This window comes from Mytilus californianus, unplaced genomic scaffold, assembly GCF_021869535.1.
Source record: "Mytilus californianus isolate M0D057914Y unplaced genomic scaffold, xbMytCali1.0.p SCAF_2, whole genome shotgun sequence".
Taxonomy (NCBI): domain Eukaryota; kingdom Metazoa; phylum Mollusca; class Bivalvia; order Mytilida; family Mytilidae; genus Mytilus; species Mytilus californianus.
The window spans coordinates 70,952,209-70,973,006 of NW_026262668.1; the positions used below are offsets into that span (position 1 = coordinate 70,952,209).

The 20,798-nt window shown below is 29.8% G+C and overlaps 1 protein-coding gene and 1 long non-coding RNA gene across 6 annotated transcripts in view; one reads left to right on the top strand and one right to left on the bottom strand.

Annotated features, from left to right (window-relative positions):
- LOC127728195 (uncharacterized) overlaps positions 1-20,798 on the bottom strand; it is a 415,364-nt gene that overhangs the window by 256,904 nt on the left and 137,662 nt on the right. The window lies entirely within an intron of this gene.
- LOC127728029 (coiled-coil domain-containing protein 180-like) overlaps positions 431-20,798 on the top strand; it is a 59,021-nt gene continuing 38,653 nt past the window's right edge. For all 4 annotated transcript variants that reach the window (XM_052235186.1, XM_052235185.1, XM_052235188.1 and 1 more), the window contains exons 1-16: positions 431-584; positions 2,360-2,559; positions 3,238-3,326; positions 4,137-4,194; positions 5,229-5,280; positions 8,782-8,886; positions 9,690-9,824; positions 12,530-12,625; positions 13,359-13,522; positions 13,832-13,951; positions 14,289-14,368; positions 14,993-15,081; positions 15,476-15,598; positions 17,783-17,956; positions 19,680-19,795; positions 20,024-20,147. In XM_052235186.1, coding sequence (XP_052091146.1) covers positions 516-584; positions 2,360-2,559; positions 3,238-3,326; positions 4,137-4,194; positions 5,229-5,280; positions 8,782-8,886; positions 9,690-9,824; positions 12,530-12,625; positions 13,359-13,522; positions 13,832-13,951; positions 14,289-14,368; positions 14,993-15,081; positions 15,476-15,598; positions 17,783-17,956; positions 19,680-19,795; positions 20,024-20,147 — 1,794 coding nt within the window. In that variant the 5' untranslated portion in view covers positions 431-515. The remainder of the gene's footprint in view (positions 585-2,359; positions 2,560-3,237; positions 3,327-4,136; positions 4,195-5,228; positions 5,281-8,781; positions 8,887-9,689; positions 9,825-12,529; positions 12,626-13,358; positions 13,523-13,831; positions 13,952-14,288; positions 14,369-14,992; positions 15,082-15,475; positions 15,599-17,782; positions 17,957-19,679; positions 19,796-20,023; positions 20,148-20,798) is intronic.

The window sequence follows — 20,798 nt, forward strand, 5'->3', positions numbered from 1 at the left end:
ATTAGTATCCCATTGGATGGGGACGACACAAAGACTGTTTACAAAGTTTCAATTTGCGTGTTTTCATTTATCTATTTTTTAAAATTACAATCTTAAAATTCTGAAATTTATACTATGAACAGTGTATGTAGCTTACAAAAGACGTTGTCGGCTAATTATAAAATGTCAAATAAGGTACGTTTTAATTCATCCCTTGGCATAGTTTTTATTTGGGTGTTGGTTTAACCTTTAAAGTATTTCTAACAAAACGAATTTACATTTTTTATTAACAAAAAACTTTATTAAATGCCACCAATGATTCTTTGTATTGATACTAAACAGAGGTTAGATGAAAAATATAAAAAATCCATAGTTCAATTTTGAATTGATTTGAAAAATAGCCCAGTGATGTTGACATTCGTTTTATGATACAGTCCGTTTATATGTTGCTGTGGAGATAAGCAATATGGCGGCCAAAATTTTATTTTTAATCTGACTTTGTTTTGTATGATCTGAAGCGACTGATTGTAGATAAGATGTCAGAAACGGCATCTGCCAGAGTTGTCCCTAGTGGGAAAATTTATCGGCAGATGTTTGATGCCCAGGTTAGAGATCGATTTTCAGAATTTACCCCAAAATTCTGCTTGTTTTGAATGAAAACTTTTTCAAATACAAAAACAAAAAACTTTATTTAAAGTCTGAACATGCTAAAAGTAGACAACACGAGCTCTGTATTGTCTATTGACAAAACATAAAAAAACAGATCAGATATACAATAAGCACACAGCAAATAAACAAATATAAAATTAGGCAGGTGCCCCCTGAGCTGAGGTTATTGGTGCAGATATATATATATTTATTCAAGATAAAAAGGCATGAATTTGACAGATACAAAATATTACAAAGACACATGTTTGTTTTATCATCCTCTTCGGTAATCAAGTATACATTTATACAAACAGGTATGTTGTGTATAGTAAGTAAGTAGGTATTTTTTTTAAAGCCAAACATGATATGTACAAATTAACATAGTAAACATAAACTCTGTAGTGCTCTTAACCAACTTGTTGGTTTTATTTTGTATGGCCCTTATTTATAGCTTAATTAATTTAAAAAAGTTTGATAAATAACCATTTATATTAAAAACATTGTATTAGGGTAACTATATGAAATCTCACAACACATTTTAAATAATCAAATAATTATCAAGGTAAAAATTAAAAAAATGTAATGTTATTACATAAAATTAACCCTAAAGAACAGAAGATAAAGACAAATATAGTATACAATTATTTCTAGGGCACAGGTGGGAGGGTAACAAATTTTCTCTAACTATTGAAATTGCTGATCAACGCTTCCACTCAAAATTCAAAATTGTTATAAAAATTGTTTACTTTGTGAAATACAATCTGGAAGTGAAGTGTGCAGGTATGTTATTTAACAGGTAAATGCAGGTGAGTAGATTTCAACTGATAATTCAATAAGAACAGTTATAACAAAACTTAGGATGACGAACATTAAGTATCAATAAAAAAAAAAATATTTGTGAGTGCAGAAAAACAATAATGAATTACCTAAAAATTCAAATCCAGCAAGAATGGAAATTTTTTCACAATTATTAATCATTATTTATTAAAAAAAAAAATCCAAATTAATTTTGAACTTAAAAAAAAAAAAATATGACTAAATTCATACGAGAAAAATTTCCAGATCCTTGAAAATAGCTATTGAATATTTTCATGATTTATGATTTATGATCTTTCTAACAGGTTTCAACATTTTAGATAATGAAATTTAAATTCGCAAATATTCTTCAATAAATTCTGTATCACAATACATGCTATGTTTGATATGTCAGAAATGTTTAAAATGTACCATAATATTGTTATCCTGAAAGAATAGCACATGTGAATCCTGACTGATGGGCACATAATCTTTTTTTTTTTCAAGACAGAAAACACCAGATAACATAAAATTGCTGTTTAAATGAAGACACTATAAATTGATAACATGATCTGTTGCTTTTGCAAATTTTATTGTTCATGTCAATGACTCCTCATCCACACTAGTTTGTAGTTTCTTCAAACATGTCTGAATGCTGATTATACACTGCCTTTGTAGGTATTTTAAAGCTTGAAAATCAGTACAAAACAAGATGCAAGAGATTAAATATCAAGTTGACATTGAAACAAAACAAAATTTACTGTAATTTAACATTTTTTCCAGTTTTCAAAATATTTAGATCATAAAGTCAGCAACATTGAAAATTTACAAAAAAAATCAAAAAGTTTAAGTTACATGTATATATTTTACTGATTGTAGCCGAGTTCTTAACTATGAGCATAAAACATTATAATGAACAAAGTTATTATCTTTGTAGCTACAACTGACCCAAAGTTTAACAAAAATAAAGAGAGAAGATACACAAAGTAGTAAGGCTCTAACAAGACAAAGTACTGGAATACCATTAGTAAAACTTACTAGAGATGAAGTCAGTCATGGTTTACTCACAGAAAGACAGAGGACTTGGGCAGATGGTTTCCCTAATGAACCATATATTGAAAATCCAGCACTTCACAAGTATGTTTGTTTACATAATTGTGGTCCTAAATTAATATTTTCTTATTTTTGCAGCAGAAATGAAGTACATGTTAACTGTGGCCTATTTAATTTTTAATTTTAGCAAGACCCTTTCAAAAAGTTTGGTATTGAAATCAGTACTTTTAGTAACATTAGATTATTTATTTCCACAAGGAAGTAGTGTTTAAAGTGGTTCCTTTGGCAGTCACAACTTACTCTTAATCATACCAATAATCACCAATCTGCAACTCAAAATACACAATACAAACATTTTTATTTTACTTTCATTTTCAGTATAAAAAGTCTATTACAAAAATTTAATGAAATTTATACATGTGGATTATCAACTCAAACAGGATTGTTTTGACAACCCTAAATTGGCATACTTTTGTTTGCCTTATAGCAATATCAATACAGAAGCAAACTTTATATTTGAGAGAGTCTAACATTTGTATCTACATTTTTTTATTTTAATAAGAAATTTGAAATTTGCCTGTTGAATCCTTAATAAATGTAGGTTTAAATATGTCTTAATGTGCTGAATTACTGTTTGCAAAATGAATATTCTTAAAATAAGGAAATAAGAGAACTCCAATTGTCATACGAAGATTTTTTTGTTTCATTTAACTGGTCTTTGATTTTACCAGACTTTTAACATTAAGTACTGTTATTTTATAGGCAGTATTCTGAGTTTATCCAGGCAACACAGAAAGAAAGTGAAGGCAGTTTATTTGGAAAAGAAGTACAGGGTCTGCCAGATGTTGTTGGTAAGATGGTGTAATAAATAAGGAGATAACTGTATTGTGTTTTAAGCTTGGCCTATGTAAAATGTAGATTTTACTGTCGCAAATTAGATAGGATTCTGGCCTCAAATGTAAACACAAGACATTTGTTTGCTTTATGTACCCTTCAAAACAAATCAAAATGTCAGCTTCCCTTAGTTGCAGACTGTTAGACTGTGGAATCTAACCTCTTAAAATATATGATGATGACCAATCAAAATCATTATTACAAATCAATTGCATTAGAATATATATGTGCATCCAACTACATGACTTCAGTTTTGAAAATATTGTTTATTGGTATGGCTATTCCAGGAAAAAATAATGATTTCAATTTACAGGAGGACAACACTTTGTTTAAAACCAATCCCTATACAATTTAAAAAGGAAATCAAGTGTGTTTTTTACACATAACATCCCAAAAATTAGCTTGAAATATTGTGTCGACACCTGTCTATTGTTGAAGACTGTGTGTTGTCCTCAAGATGTATTTTGGTTATTTGTGTTGTTGGGTTGCTGTCTCATTGATGTATACCCCACCTCTCCTTTTATTAATAACAGCAGTGCACAAAATTCTACACAGTAAATTAAATATTGAGCAACACCAACTTCACCAAATATTGTGGATAATAAGGTTGCCCTAAAGAATCAGCAGTTCCTACTCCACTATTGACATACATCTATCAGAAAGTTAATGTTTTAAGTTAACCAAACACCTTTATTATCCAATAAAATCTTCAGTCCACAAGGGTTCAGTTAAGACAGTTTTCACTGTTATTTATTCAATATTTTCAGTTCCGGCAAAACTTGGATCCAATATAATTGATAGAATTGCAGCTAGCAGAAAAGAAAGGTATGTCAGTGTCAAGTCTTACTCAATAGTGATAGCAGAAATGTTCATCCTGTTTTTCCTCCAGTTTTCAGTCATCCACAATACTATTTTGAAATGTTAAGATATACAAGGTTATGCTCCTGTCCTGGAAATCAAAGCATGTAGTGATTCACTTGCTTAATTGTAAGAAGGAATTTTATTCTGTTTGTTTTCCAATCAGATTAAACAAATCGAACAAACTAGATAATTCAGAAATTGAACAAATACATAAATTTCCCATCTTGGAACTTTATCAAATTTAGTGTATTTTTTCTTTATGTGGACTGATAAAATCTTGAAAACAATCACTTTTAATCTGTATTATGAAATACTTTCTGATGTAATTTTCAGGTTGGCAGATTAATGAGAAATTTGCACATACTGTAAAATAAGCTTATCTACTAAAATAGACTTTGTAATTTAAATCTAGTATTATTTAGGAACCATGTGCAGAGCATAGAGAATATGAAATATCACCAGCATATGCATATTATTTTTTTTTAATTTGAGATGTTCCTTTTGTTGAAACTGATTGACTGATGAAATATTTGGCTTTTTATTTGTAATAAGATGTAGATTTTGGAGGGAAAAATGGATAAAAAATATACAAATATGCCATCATTAAATGTCATGCCATGTGATTCAAAGTCAAATGTACTATAGGTAAAATCAAGAAAATATTAAATGGTGCTAATTGATATATGATATAATATCAATACCTACTTGAATATTTGATAATTTGGTCACAATATACAATGATTACCAATAGCTTGTGTGTTTTTTGTTTTGATACTTATCAAAATAATAGAAAAGATATTTTCAGAAGAATAAACAAGCAAATGTCATACAATTGTGATTACTGAAAATTTAAATTTACTTTTATGTTGTAAATATTAGTCTTTACCATGACCAACAAGATATTGTTTTGTATGAAAACATTGCATTTGTTTTTTTCTGGAATAATTTTTCAATATTCTTTCATTAAACCAATAACTTGTCATTATTTCATTCTATAGACATGAAGCTGAAGTAGAAGATATGCATCAAGAACTTAGTGTGATTAACTCTGTAAGTAATTAGGTATTACACTCCCTTATATCCAGTAATAATTTGGTACAGAAGAAAATGTGAAAAAAACATTTTTAATCAAATAGATAGAGGTCTGCTTCATGACCTTTGACATCCCTATCATCCCAAACTTTGCTTGAGAGTCTAAGGTGACTACAATATGGAATGTGATATATGTAAAAACCCATACATTATACTGTTCATTGTTTATATTTATAATAGTCTAAACCAAATCGTTAGATGTGATATGGGTCATTTGTCTTATTAGGAGTATGATTAAAAAGCTTTACCCGTGACTGATGTGGGTTTCATTTCTGATAATGATTCATGTATAAACCATGTCTTTTAATCAGTATCAAACATACAAAATGATTTATTTTTTACTTAGTATATGAAAAATGCTATATTTAGTCATTGAATGTACATTGGACAACTAGAGACAAGACAAAATAAAATATCTTTGTAAACTGCAGTTTAGCAATATGAATATGATAGCGATTACTTACTCACTTACTTACTGCCCTTGATGCAGATCTTATGATAGCGATTACTTACTCACTTACTTACTGCCCTTGACGCAGAACTTATGATAGTGATTACTTACTCACTTACTTACTGCCCTTGATGCAGATCTTATGATAGCGATTACTTACTCACTTACTTACTGCCCTTGACGCAGAACTTATGATAGTGATTACTTACTCACTTACTTACTGCCCTTGATGCAGATCTTATGATAGCGATTACTTACTCACTTACTGCCCTTGACGCAGAACTTATGATAGTGATTACTTACTTACTGCCCTTGACGCAGATCTTATGATAGCGATTACTTACTCACTTACTTACTGCCCTTGACGCAGATCTTATGATAGTGATTACTTACTTACTGCCCTTGACGCAGATCTTATGATAGCGATTACTTACTCACTTACTTACTGCCCTTGACGCAGAACTTATGATAGTGATTACTTACTTACTGCCTTGGATGCAGAACTTATGGTAGTGATAACTTACTTAATGCCCTTGATGCAGATCTTATGATAGTGATTACTTACTTACTGCCCTGGATGCAGAACTTATGGTAGTGATTACTTACTTACTTACTTACTGCCCTTGATGCAGATCTTATGATAGTGATTACTTACTTACTGCCCTTGACGCAGATCTTATGATAGCGATTACTTACTTACTTACTTACTGCCCTTGATGCAGATCTTATGATAGTGATTACTTACTTACTGCCCTTGACGCAGATCTTATGATAGTGATTACTTACTTACTTACTTACTGCCCTTGATGCAGATCTTATGATAGTGATTACTTACTTACTTACTTACTGCCCTTGATGCAGATCTTATGATAGTGATTACTTACTTACTTACTTACTGCCCTTGATGCAGATCTTATGATAGTGATTACTTACTTACTTACTTACTGCCCTTGATGCAGATCTTATGATAGTGATTACTTACTTACTTACTTACTGCCCTTGATGCAGATCTTATGATAGTGATTACTTACTTACTTACTTACTGCCCTTGATGCAGATCTTATGATAGTGATTACTTACTTTCTTACTGCCCTTGACGCAGATCTTATGATAGTGATTACTTACTTACTGCCCTTGACGCAGATCTTATGATAGCGATTACTTACTCACTTACTTACTGCCCTTGACGCAGAACTTATGATAGTGATTACTTACTTACTGCCTTGGATGCAGAACTTATGGTAGTGATAACTTACTTAATGCCCTTGATGCAGATCTTATGATAGTGATTACTTACTTACTGCCCTGGATGCAGAACTTATGGTAGTGATTACTTACTTACTTACTTACTGCCCTTGATGCAGATCTTATGATAGTGATTACTTACTTACTGCCCTTGACGCAGATCTTATGATAGCGATTACTTACTTACTTACTTACTGCCCTTGATGCAGATCTTATGATAGTGATTACTTACTTACTGCCCTTGACGCAGATCTTATGATAGTGATTACTTACTTACTTACTTACTGCCCTTGATGCAGATCTTATGATAGTGATTACTTACTTACTTACTTACTGCCCTTGATGCAGATCTTATGATAGTGATTACTTACTTACTTACTTACTGCCCTTGATGCAGATCTTATGATAGTGATTACTTACTTACTTACTTACTGCCCTTGATGCAGATCTTATGATAGTGATTACTTACTTACTTACTTACTGCCCTTGATGCAGATCTTATGATAGTGATTACTTACTTACTTACTTACTGCCCTTGATGCAGATCTTATGATAGTGATTACTTACTTTCTTACTGCCCTTGACGCAGATCTTATGATAGTGATTACTTACTTACTTACTGCCCTTGATGCAGATCTCATGATAGTGATTACTTACTTACTTACTGCCCTTGATGCAGATCTTATGATAGTGATTACTTACTTACTTACTTACTGCCCTTGACGCAGATCTTATGATAGTGATTACTTACTTACTGCCCTTGACGCAGATCTTATGATAGTGATTACTTACTTACTGCCCTGGATGCAGAACTTATGATAGTGATTACTTACTTACTGCCCTTGATGCAGATCTTATGATAGTGATTACTTACTTACTTACTTACTGCCCTTGACGCAGATCTTATGATAGTGATTACTTACTTACTGCCCTTGACGCAGATCTTATGATAGTGATTACTTACTTACTGCCCTGGATGCAGAACTTATGATAGTGATTACTTACTTACTGCCCTTGATGCAGATCTTATGATAGTGATTACTTACTTACTAACTTACTGCCCTTGACGTAGATCTTATGATAGTGATTACTTACTTACTTACTGCCCTGGATGCAGATCTTATGATAGTGATTACTTACTTACTTACTGCCCTTGATGCAGAACTTATGATAGTGATTGGCATTCTGCAATTACCTTGTCTGTTTGTACATTCATTTGTGTTTGTCTTTATCAATCCATAACTTCCATTCAATATTCACCAATTTCTGTATAAAGATATGAATTGAAAGGAAAAGGTATGATAAACATGCAGTGTTGGCCCCTTGAATTAAAAAATCAAAATGTTTTATAAATCTATTAAATAAATCCTTAAATTAAAGACATTGAATCATCTGTCAGATATCAGTATTTGTTTTTTTTTTGTATTAGACATAGAAATACTAGGCATTTGTCTGGCACCAATTAAAATCCAGGATTCATGAAGGGGTTTTAGTGCATATTAAAGAAGTCATGCACTCGCAAGAAGGAGATATTGATTATGGGGAGGGAATGAATTATTATGGTTAAGGTTGTATGTATTCCCCCTGTAGTTTTAGCATTGGTCACCTTCACAACTATTCAATAAACAAAAAACTTAATCAGTATATATTTCCTTAAAATTTATTTTTTAAATCAATATTTATGATAGGTTATCAGCATATTAGACTTATTTTAATCAAACTCATATGAATTATTCTTTTAAAATGTTGACTGATATTTTTAGGACATAGAACCCAGAATAGAAGAAAATTGTGAAACACTCATGAAAAAACTGGAAGAAAATGATGAACAAATAGCAGAAATTCTAGAGAGAATAAAAACAGATGAGGTATATATTGCATAAAAAGACAAAAAAATATATATATAAACATAACCAGAAACTATACTTGCTATACTGTTTTAACATAATTTTTGTCAAGTTTGTGATGAATAGTGGAAGCGATACATAGTGATCCTACATTCGGATGTCAGTGTAATCAACAGTTAAGTTCAGACTGTTGTTTAATTATTTTTGACATCAATAACTTTGTCAATCCTTCATGGAATTTTATTAAAATTAGACAGAAGCTTCTTCATGATCAAAAGACCATATCTAGAGCAAAATTTTGAAAATGTTTTCAGTTTTCATGCTTTGCTGGTAGATGGACTAAGTTTCATTCAGTTAACATTTATATACAATGCAGGTCAAATTTTTTAGATATGAATAAATTTGTTAAACCTTTCAGGAAATTAATGAAACTTGGACAGGAGCTTCTTCAAGATTAAAAAAATAGTATCTAAAGAAAAGATTGGATTTAAAAAAGTTCCACATTTAACCAATAAATGGACATACCAATTGGCAGTCAACATAACACTTTAACACTGACAGCAGCAATTGCAGAACTAAAATGCTAAAAATTTCCCATTCTCCTTTAATTTTGTGGCTTCAAAAGAAAATGATTATGTAGGCCATGCAACTGTCTTATACCTAATGATGAGAATCTAGCCATCAAGATGTACAACACCAAAAAAAGAAACTTTGTAAAATTATACCAAAAAATGCAAGCAATGTGATAACTATTATTAGTTAGCATTGGAATTTGAAAATTAAAAAAATTTAAAAGATATGTAAGCACTTTTTTTTCATTTCAGGATATTTTGACCTACACCTTAGATGATTTATACATAATCTGGGAAGAAGTGCAAGGACATACATACAAACGACAGGAATGGATTAAGTTTCTAGACGTACAGTTGTCAGAAATAGAAGACGAGAGGATGGATAGGGTAAATCAAATTAATGCTCAAAAAACCTTAAAAATATACTGTAACTTCAGAAATTTTCAGATACTTCTTTTATTGCAAAGTTTGAGACAGGATATGTGTTGCAAAAACTTAAACTCACATTTTAATTCTGATAGCACTTTTTGTATGCTGCATTTTGTGAAATAGCAATAATTTTCTCTCATTTTTGTACTTTCTTCAACAATCGACATAATAAATGCTTACAAAAATTTCTGAATTTACAGTATGTAAAAAGTGAAATATTCCCCCAAAAAAACCTTAAGAATAAAAGATAAAAGCTGAATATGCATTGAAAAAGATTCTGTATCATATGTTTGAAAGTTTTGCATTTTAAAATACATATTTTAAAAATATTGTTTATTTGATCTGAAAAATATTATTGTTTCATGTCAAAATGTGATGGAAATAATTTGATGTAAATTCTTTATCAGTAACAAAATCAATTTTCAATTTCAATTTAATTCTTCAACAAATAACTCACTGTTTTTGTCAGATAAGGGTACATTACAATACAATACAATATGCTTTATTTAAAAACACTCCGTCACATTGACATGTGAAACAAGAGGTAAATATATACAAAATACAATCACATACAATCATAGAAATAAATAGACCAACTTAGAAATGAAATATATTAATAATTACTTTACTTTATAATATTTTCGTTAACTTTGAAACGAATAAAGATACATTCTTAAGTACATTAATATTAACCAATGATAGTAGTCCTTTCATTTTTGCTGCACTGGGATATTTAACATAGTATTCTGGAATGTGCTGATTTCTGATACTTTTACTAATACAGAATTGCATTCAAATAAGTAATGGTATTCATTACCAATAGCATTTAAACACAAATTACATGTCCTCTCGTCTGTTGGAATATTGTACCATCTACCCAGCTCTACTGGAATTTTTACATCACAGCATCTTAATTTTGAAATATATTGACGTTCGATTGGTGATAATTGTACAAGATAGTTTTCTAAGTCAAACATTGTTTTAAAAAGACCATAAAATTCTCCTCTGAATGAGTTGTCAATTTGACTATGCCAATTTTGAATGAATGCATCTTTAAGTTTTTCTTTCAGAACGATTTTTAGTTGATTTACATCTAATGGTAATTGCTGAGTCCAAACATAGCTAAGTCCGGAATTGTCTAAAATCGATTTAATATAGTCAATCCATTTGAACATGTGATCTTCTTTTAAGTTGAACATAATTTGATAAAGTATACTGCTTAGTTTATTTTCATTGGCGAGAAGTTTGTTCCAAAAACACACCATTCTACATTTTATTACGGTATCTATTGGTGTACGACCAAGTTCTCCATATGTCATAAAATTTGGTGTTGAGGATCTAATTTTCAACACATTCCGGCAAAACTGTAGTTGGATTTTTTCCAGCATGTAATTGTTTCTGAATCCCCATATTTCACACCCATATGTCAGAATTGGAAGTATAAGTGCATCAAACAGTTGTAATTGTAAGTCGACAGGTATTGAGAGGTTACGTATCTTTGTATAAAGACTAAAAAGTGCTTTCTGTGCTTGTTCGCTAAGACGTTTCTTCGCTGTTTCAAATGAACCATTGTAGTTAAAAGTTAGTCCTAAATATGGATAAAAATCTTAACTCCAATAGACTGGTTAAATATTTGAAAATTTGGTAATGTTCGTGATTTCCGTTTGCAGAACACAACAACCTTTGTCTTCGATAAATTAACGTTTAAACAGTATCTTTCAAAAACATTTAAGGCTTGTTGCATTGGTTCGGCTGTTTCAGATATAATTATAGTGTCGTCGGCGTACAAAAGAACAAAAAGTTTTATATAGATATGCAAATAATTGCGGCAAATATTTTCCATAACTTGCAAGTTCTGAACATCATTTTCAGCAAAGAAAGACTCAAGATCGTTTAGATAAACAGCAAATAAAAAGTGGGAAAAATTTTCTCCCTGTCTCACTCCAATGTTACAGTTAAAAACGGCTGACACTTCGTTACCATCATCAACTATTACCTTCCTCTAGTGGATAAAACCGAAAGGCTAGATTTACTTTTTTTTATTTGTCTGAAAAAAAAATCAAATTAAAGTTACTTAATAAATGGATTATTTTTTAGTATTTCATGACATTGTTTTATCATGCACTATCCTCATGCATTTTGTAAACCAACTTATTTTTACTGATATTTTAGAGTTGAATTCTTTCTAGCTGACTTTGTAGTAATTTTTTTTTTTTTAATTTACGTGATGTATTTAAATAAGGGAAGTTCCAAGTTTTACATATTTGCAATGATTTATACTTACGTTATTATTCTACTCTGGGAAGTAGTGAAAATAAGATGCTTGCTAAATTAAGTTGGTTTACAGTATACTGTAAACCAACTAATATTGGCGAGCAATTTATTTTTCGCAACTTTTGTGGGTAGAAAAATAACACAATATAAATCGTCATGAACATGTAAAACTTGGATCTTCCCTTATTTGAATACATCAAGTAAATTAGAAAAATTTGAAACTAAATCACTGTGAAGTGGTCTAGAAAGCGTTAAATGGGAAACAAAGTATCTGTGAAAATAAGTTGGTTTACAGTATATGCCTCCTTTCCAAAATCCAAAGCTTTCTAGCAACCAGAATTCAGAATATTTCAAGGTAATGATCTTGCAAAATTTATTGATATTTTTAGATCAGAGATGTTTTTCTAGACTATGCCAAGAAACTGGAAAAAATATCACATTTGATGTCTCCAGATCTACAAAGGTTTATGGACCAAGAAGCTCAGGTTAGTTACCAGTGTACACAATTCTTAATGTTATTGTGTCAAGTTCTTTGCTGAGAAACGTACAATAAAATTTAATGCTTAAACATATTGTACTAACAATGTATGATGTAATCAAAAAGATTTTATTGTGAAATTATAGATTTAAAAACTATTTTTTAATAGTTAAACTTGGACTGAGGTATTGTTGTTTTAAAAACATGCATTTTGGTTTATTATTTCATAACAAATGTAGGTAATAAACCAAAGATTTCATGTTACTTTTAAATATTTACAAAACGAAAAACGATGTAGATATACAAACTTGATGCAACAACCTTAAAACTCAATAAAACTAGAACAGACATTTAGAGAGCAATACAAAGTCTTCTATAATAGAAGGTTGTACATGTATATACAATAAGCTAAGCTCTTTTAAAATACTCCCAAAGTATAGTCAAAATGTGAATAAGTAGACTACCAAAGATCTTCCATTATTCACAAATCGTACAAGGCAGACACACTTAAATATATTCATTGTGAAACTTCAAATTGTGTCAAATGATCAATTTTGAATAAGTTTGAATTTATCCTTTACAATAATGAAAAAAAAAGATATGGTATATCAATTCATGACAAAAAATCACTACATGCTCTTGAAAAAACTGTAAGCAAAGGAACAGTTCTTTTATTGCTGTGCTTCATTTTGAATAAGAAAGACAAATGACACAAAAACTAATGTAATAAATATTTGTAGGTAATTAATCAGACCATGTTGAGTAATAGAAGAGCCTACTCTGACTTGTTCGTCAGACTTATGTCATCTGACATAGAGAGGGAAAAGACACAACATACAACTTGGAAACGACGTGTAGAGGACTGGCGACAATTGAAGACTGACCTAGCTATTCAAAAGTTTATGTAAGTTTAACACATGGAAAAACTTTAAACTTATTTTTTTAAACTAGTGTTAATGTAGATTACTGTTAACAAATTTATCTTTGGCAATATTTGTTTCTCTTCTAGTCCTTTCTAGCCAGGTTTCATGGCAATTTATTTTCTAACTTGTATAAGAGCAGACCAAATCTGACAAATATAAATATAAAAACTTCAGTATATCATGAATGAGTCAAGATCTAGCTTTTCTGTGTAGAAAGATCAGACATTTCATTTTGATATTATGTATTTGTATGAAATAAAGTAAAAGAATGTGGTTAAATTATTTTTCAGTGATTATATTCAAGGAGACAATATCATAGACCCACCAAGTGTACAGAAAGTTATGCGCCAACTGGCAGAAGATCAGACCATTCTCAGTAATAAAAGGAAAGAACTAGTCATACAATTAAGGTAGGTTCTCATATTATTTTTGATAGTATTTTCACTGAGGATAATGTATTACTGTGGAATCATTTATTTTCATGAACTTGTTAAGCCAAAGTCTCCATACAGACATATAGAAATTTTGTACTTCGTTGGACATTTAAATTTGTTCTTTTACATAACAATTTCCCGAAAAAATCCCTGAAAATTGGTATCCTCACAAATATGAATCCACAGTATTTATTATTGTTTTAACTTTTCTATAAATCAAAATCAAACTGATCTTTCATTTTTCGTTCAAAGTTTAAACAAAAATATAAAAATTCAGATTGCTTTAAAGGACTGCTACATTAAAATATTTTAGGGATTTGAAACCACCAGCATCCACCAAATCAGCTGTTTACCAATGGAATAAAAATATTCAAATGGTCTCAAAAGAAATAGGTCTGTAGTATTTAATTATATTCCATTAACCTATGAGATACACTGAAAGTATTTTATTACAAAGTTATTCATTTATAGTGCATAAAAGTTTTGTTAGTAAATTGTTTTTTTATTTGGTTTGAACACCTGACATTTTTAAAACAACTGTAGAATTGACCACTTACCAGATAACTGGTTTACACCTGTATAGTTTCAGTGGTAAACACACCTCAAAAACCTACAACAAATAATGTATCTTATCAGGTATGTATCTGTTGTACCAATGCATTCAATTTTGTACAAAAGTCTCCATCTTCAGATAAGAACATTTTCTAATTTAGAAATAAGCTAGCCAAGCTATATACAAAATTCTATTTTGAATAGTAGAAAATTTGGAAATTTACTGAATATGCAGTTAGAGGATTCATTTCTGTAATGATTATTAGTTTATTTGTGACATAATTGTACTAAAAGTAGTAGCCTAGTTTTCTAGTTATATAATGATAGATACATGCATTCAATGGACCACTTGAGATGAATTTTTATGGTTAAATTGTTTCATATATTTGAGCTTCAAAATGATAAAATGCTCTTCTATGTTGTTTTTTTTTTTTTTTAAAGTATAATGATTTCTACTCATTACAGACAGTACAAACCAGATATTTTTAACTAAACTACATGAAGAATATGAAAAAGTCTGTCAAGATTGTTTAGAACAAGTTGATGCAATTAAGGTAAGTGCTTTAATATGGTTTAAAGCATAATTATATTTCGGGTCTATTATTGCTTTTTATTTAAAGAATGGCTGAGGGTTTAAAAATATTCTAATTTGTAACTGCATAGTAAGATTTTGTAAATATTTATTTTGAATAAAGGTCTCAAATTCAGGCCTTATGGGGATAGACATTTGACAAATATTTTCTGTTAAATAATTTTTTAAGAAAAATGCTGTTTTTTCTTTATCCAAGTTTTTTTTTATTCAAAACACAAATTTTATAGGATACTTTCAAACTGAAAAAAAAATATTACGGAAATCTTAATCAGCTGGGAACAAAATTTGTGTTTGAAAGAAATTAACCATTTTAATATTGCCACAAAAGAATTATAATACTTCATTCTTGTTTACAGAAATATTTGATAGAAGCAGGAATTTGTGGTATGTTGAAAGCTAAACATATAGTGGAGAATAAGATGTTACCGTTGGTTGGTGATAGACAAAGAGTATATGAAGAAAACTTAGAGACCATGGAGGTATGGCAAAAACATATTTATCTTTCATACTTTGCATTTAATAATATGCAATAGGAGTTTTTAGCTCACTGGGGCCCCGAAGGGCACCATGTGAGCTTATGCCATCAATTGGCGTCTATCGTTGGCGTAGTAAACTATTTCAAGAATCTTCTCCTCTGAAATTACTGGGCCAAATACCTTCAAACTTTAACTGAATGTTCCTTAGGGTATCTTGTTTTTAAATTGTATCCGAAGTTTTGATCCATCAACAAACATGGCTGCCATGGCTAAAAAAAGAACATAGGGGTCAAATGCAGTTTTTGGCTTATATCTCAAAAACTTAAGCATTTAGAGCAAATCTGATGGGGTAAAAATGTTCATTAGGTCAACATCCATCAGCTCTGAAATTTTCAGACGAACCGAACAACCCATTGTTGGAGTTGCTGCCACTAAATTGGTAATTTTAAGGAAATTTTGCTGTTTTTGGTTATTATCTTGAATAGTATTGAAGATAAAGATAAACTGTAAACAGCAAAAATATTCAGCAAAGTAAGATCTACAAATTAGTTTATTTGACCAAAATTGTCAATTGACCCTTAAAGGAGTTATTGCCCTTTAAATACAATTTTACACAATTTGTTCATCATGTTTGCTAATATTTAAAAATCTTCGCCTCTGAAACTACTGGGCCTAATACTTCTAAACTTTAACTGAATGTTCCTTAGGGTAACTGGTTTATAAATTTTATCTGAAGTTTTGATCCATTAACAAACATGGCCTCCATGGCTAAAAAAATAAACATAGGGGTCAAATGCAGATTTTGGCTTTTATCTCAAAAACTATAGCAGTTAGAGCAAAAGTGGCATGGAGTTAAAGTGATGAATAAGTCTAAATCTATCTGCTTTACAATTTTCAGACCAATTGGACCACCTATTATAGGGTTACTGTCGGAAATAGTTTATTTTTATGAAATTTTACTGTTTTTGGTTATTATCTTTTAATATTATAATAGATTGAGAGAAAGTGTAAATGGCAAAAATGTTCAGCTTAGTAGGATCTACAAATAAGTCAAATGATCAAAATATATAGTCAATTGACTCCTTAAGGAGTTATTGCCCTTGAAACGTTTATTTTTTTACATTTTTTCGTGCAAGTCTAATTACTTTTTCAAAAATCTTCTTCTCTGAAACTACTTGGCCAAATACGTAAAAACTTTAATTGAATGTTCCTTAGGGTATTTAGTTTATAGGTTGTATTCAGGGATTTGATCCATTCAAAAACATGGCGGCAGTTTCTAAAAATAAAACATAGGGGTCAAATGAAGTTTTTGGCTTTCATCTCAAAAACTAAAGCAGTAAGAGCAAAATTGACGTAGGTGAAAGTGTTAAACAGGTTTAGATCTACCTGTCAAGTAATCTTCAGACCAATAGGACAACTTATTGTTGGGTTACTGTCCAGAAAAAGTTAATTTTTAGGAAATTTTACAGTTTTGGGTTATGTATTATCTTTAATATTATTAAAGAAAGAGAGAAAGTGTAAATGACAAAATTGTTCAGCAAAGTAAGATCTACAAATAAGTCAAATGCCTGAAACTGCAGGTGAGCGATATCAAGCTCTCATGAGCCTTTTATTAATACTTCAAATACTACAATAAAATCTGTCTAAGCTTATACCAATAATTCAGAAATTTTTGTGATAATTTATTATTGTGACGAGATAGGTTTTTCAAAAATGAACAATTTCATTTTAAACTTTGGTATTGGTAGCAGTATTGGTAAAAAACTTTTTGGGAAATCACAATAATAGATCTTGCAATTTCAATAATAAATACACACACAATTTTCTGAATTTACAGTATTTTAGTAAGTTGACTAATTCATTTAAATCTTTTCAGTTCATTGTAAAATTATTTTTGATTTTAAAGATGTTATTATCAAACCAGTAATGTAAAATTTCTTTCCTGTATCATCTGGTATTTTAGATGATAACATTGATTAAAACCATATATAATGGTCAAATAAAAATTCTTAGTTGCTTTTTATTGATAAAAAAATGTAATTGATTTTTTAATAAACAAGTGTTTATTTTATTTACATTTACATATATGTATATTGATGAGTTTTAATATTCAGCTTGAAGTCAGAATTTAAGTAAAAGATTCATTTTAGAAAATATAATATGTACCGTATATTTTTTTTTCCATAGAAAAATTTAGATGATCATAATACAAAGACAAATGATCAGCTGAAGTCCTTATTTAAGTATGCACAAGGATCAGCACATGTTTGGGATGTTCATGAAATTGGATTGGCTAAACAGGAGAGAGCTCTACAGGAGAAACTGGAAAACTGTAGACAACAACATGACAATCAAAACCAGGTAATAAGGTTTTCTTGAAAGGAGAATTATAATTAGTAACATCAAAATCTGGTTATTATGGGAGATAAATCTGAAGAACATTTAGAGAGCATTGCAATAAAAATGAGTGATAAGGGTAGACAACTCTGTAGTAGATTGATTGAGTCTCTTAAAGTTGTTACTCTACTAATTATGTTATTTTCTCATGGTCAGTTGTTGTGAGAACTTGTCAATTGAAATTTGTTTTTATTTGTGAACACCTGTTTCCTTAGTGATGTTAGGGAAAATTTAAGGGCATACCATATAGAGCAAGGGCAGATAATAATGCATTTACATTTAAAATGTTGTTCTTCTCGATGTTGCTAGCGATAAGCAAAAAAATTAGCAGAAAAATCAATAATGTCATCAAATTGGTCACATGGATTTAAAAGTCTTTGCAAAGGATAAAGAAGATAATGTATAATTAAGCATTCGAAATCTACTGTAGGGCATAAAATTTGAGGCAAATGGAGATTGTTTACTTTTCTATCATCAATAAATTTGCATATGACAATTATTCCTAAAGTTTTAAAGTAAAGTGGTAATAACTGCACAATGATGTTGCATTAAGAATACTCAATTGGTGTAAATAAACTCATCATAGATACCAGGATTGAAATTTTATATTTATGCCAGACGCACGTTTCGTCTACAAAAGACTCATCAGTGATGCTCGAATCAAAAAATGATAAAATGCCAAATAAAGTACGAAGATGAAGAGCATTGAGGACCAAACATTCCTAAAAGTTTTGCCAATTTAGTGCCAAAAAAGGAAAATGGGATTGCAAAATGTTAAAAAAAAAATCTATTTCTAGCTGAAAATGAGCACATGGTCACTCATTTTAATCTTTTGCAATCATCTATGTACTGCTTAAAGAATATTATATCGAAATTGCACGAAAAAATCAATGGTAGATTTATTCTGTATACATTTGTGTTGGCAAGAAACTATCTAAGGCTTTTTATTGCAAATATTTTGTATGATTTCTCAAACATTTTTTTTGCATTCAGCCTTCATTTTAGGGACTGACTTAAAGAAATTTTAATTAAAGAACATTTTATATTGCATCTTTCCGGAAAGTATTGGAAAATGAATGTTTGTGTTTTTACATGAAACATGCAAATTTCAAATAGAATTGTCTCGAAATGTAAGTCTTGAAGGTATATTTATCTTTACAATTTCTGTAAGTGCATATCAAAATATACTTTGTGTCAAAATTTCAAGGAAAAATCAACTAGAAATCTTTTCTGTATCATATGCCCTTGAGATCATGTATGGCAACTTTTAAATTTGATCTAATTTTGGGCCAAATATGACCCATATTGCCCTAAACTTTTGGTTGAATAAAACAAGAAAACAGATAGGAAGTCTTACTCTTAGATAGCAAATAATTACTGTCAGAATACTAAGGTTAATTGGAGATAACTCTACAAGTCATTAAAATTTTGCATATAAATTTATACTAGACAAAATTTGCCTCCTGAGTAATACAATGGAGGGAAGTCTGTAACATAAGTATTTTTTTGAATATGTTGTTTTAATGATGAGTTTTAAAGCACTATTTGAATGCAAAGTTCCATGTCCCATCTGTTTAGAATTTTTCTATATTTCAAATTTTAAAAGATGAATTACTGTAAACACCAAAAGCACCAAAATTTTTATGTATAATGTCACTATAGGGTATAATATTGCTTGATTTTTCAGGATAAAGAGGCTAATTTAGATATAGTGATGGATAAGATGAGGCAGGATGCTACTGAAGGAGCACTTAAAGCCAATCTTAATAAAGCTCTTGAAATGCTGGAGAAAATTAAAGATGCGTAAGTAGTTTTAGACCAACTGTAATTGTTAAAAATTATTTATAATTTTGTTAAAAAAGGTATATATTTTGATTATGACTGACACAGTTGAATATGAAGCACTTTTACTTGTAATGAAGTGAATAAATGATAAAAAAAAATCGTTTTTAGTATTTGATTCTGAAATTCAAAGAAAGGTTAAATATACATGCATTGATAACTTTAAGATATGCTTATGTTTTACTATAGGTATGAAATATTTCATCAAGACCAGACAGGAATTGTAAAGACATACCCAAATATGGTATTGCAAGAACTGGAGGGTTATGATTTAGCTGTTTGCAAGTTCTTCATGGTTGGAAGGAACCCAGAGGTAAGCATAAAAGTATCCTGTAGACTCCCTTTTTGTATAAGCTTTGAAACATGCCTAGTGAGGCTTTCTGTGAGTGTCTTAATTGTTTAATATCTGTAAATTCATTTGTACAGGAAAATATAACATCTGGCATGGTCTGAAATTCATCACAAAAGCATTTATTCATATTCTTCATGATGAAGTATTTAAACATGTATATATTTGATAAAATCCCTAAATTGGGATTAATTGTTATAATCTCATTGATTGCTTTGTTCATTGTTTCAAGTATGATAAAAACTAATGATTGTATTTTTACATTTAATGAGATAAATGCATTCAATTTTACAACAAAGCGCTTCTTTAAAAAAAAATTTAGGCTTTCAAAGGGTTTTTGTGTTTTTTATAAAACATAATTCATTTTTAACAATTGAATACTGATTATAAGATTTTAGGAAGAATTTGAGTCAACTTTGAAACTATTAAATAGGTCAAAGAGAAATAACTCAATGTTAAACAAAAATTTGTTTAAATTTTCTGTAGCAATGTCAATTCATTTTACTGTATATTGTTGATATATGGTTTATTTTGGATGTTAAAAACATTTAAATACAGTCTTGGGTTTATTATTTTTTTTAGACATCAATATCTTTGTCAAAAACTTATTGACTC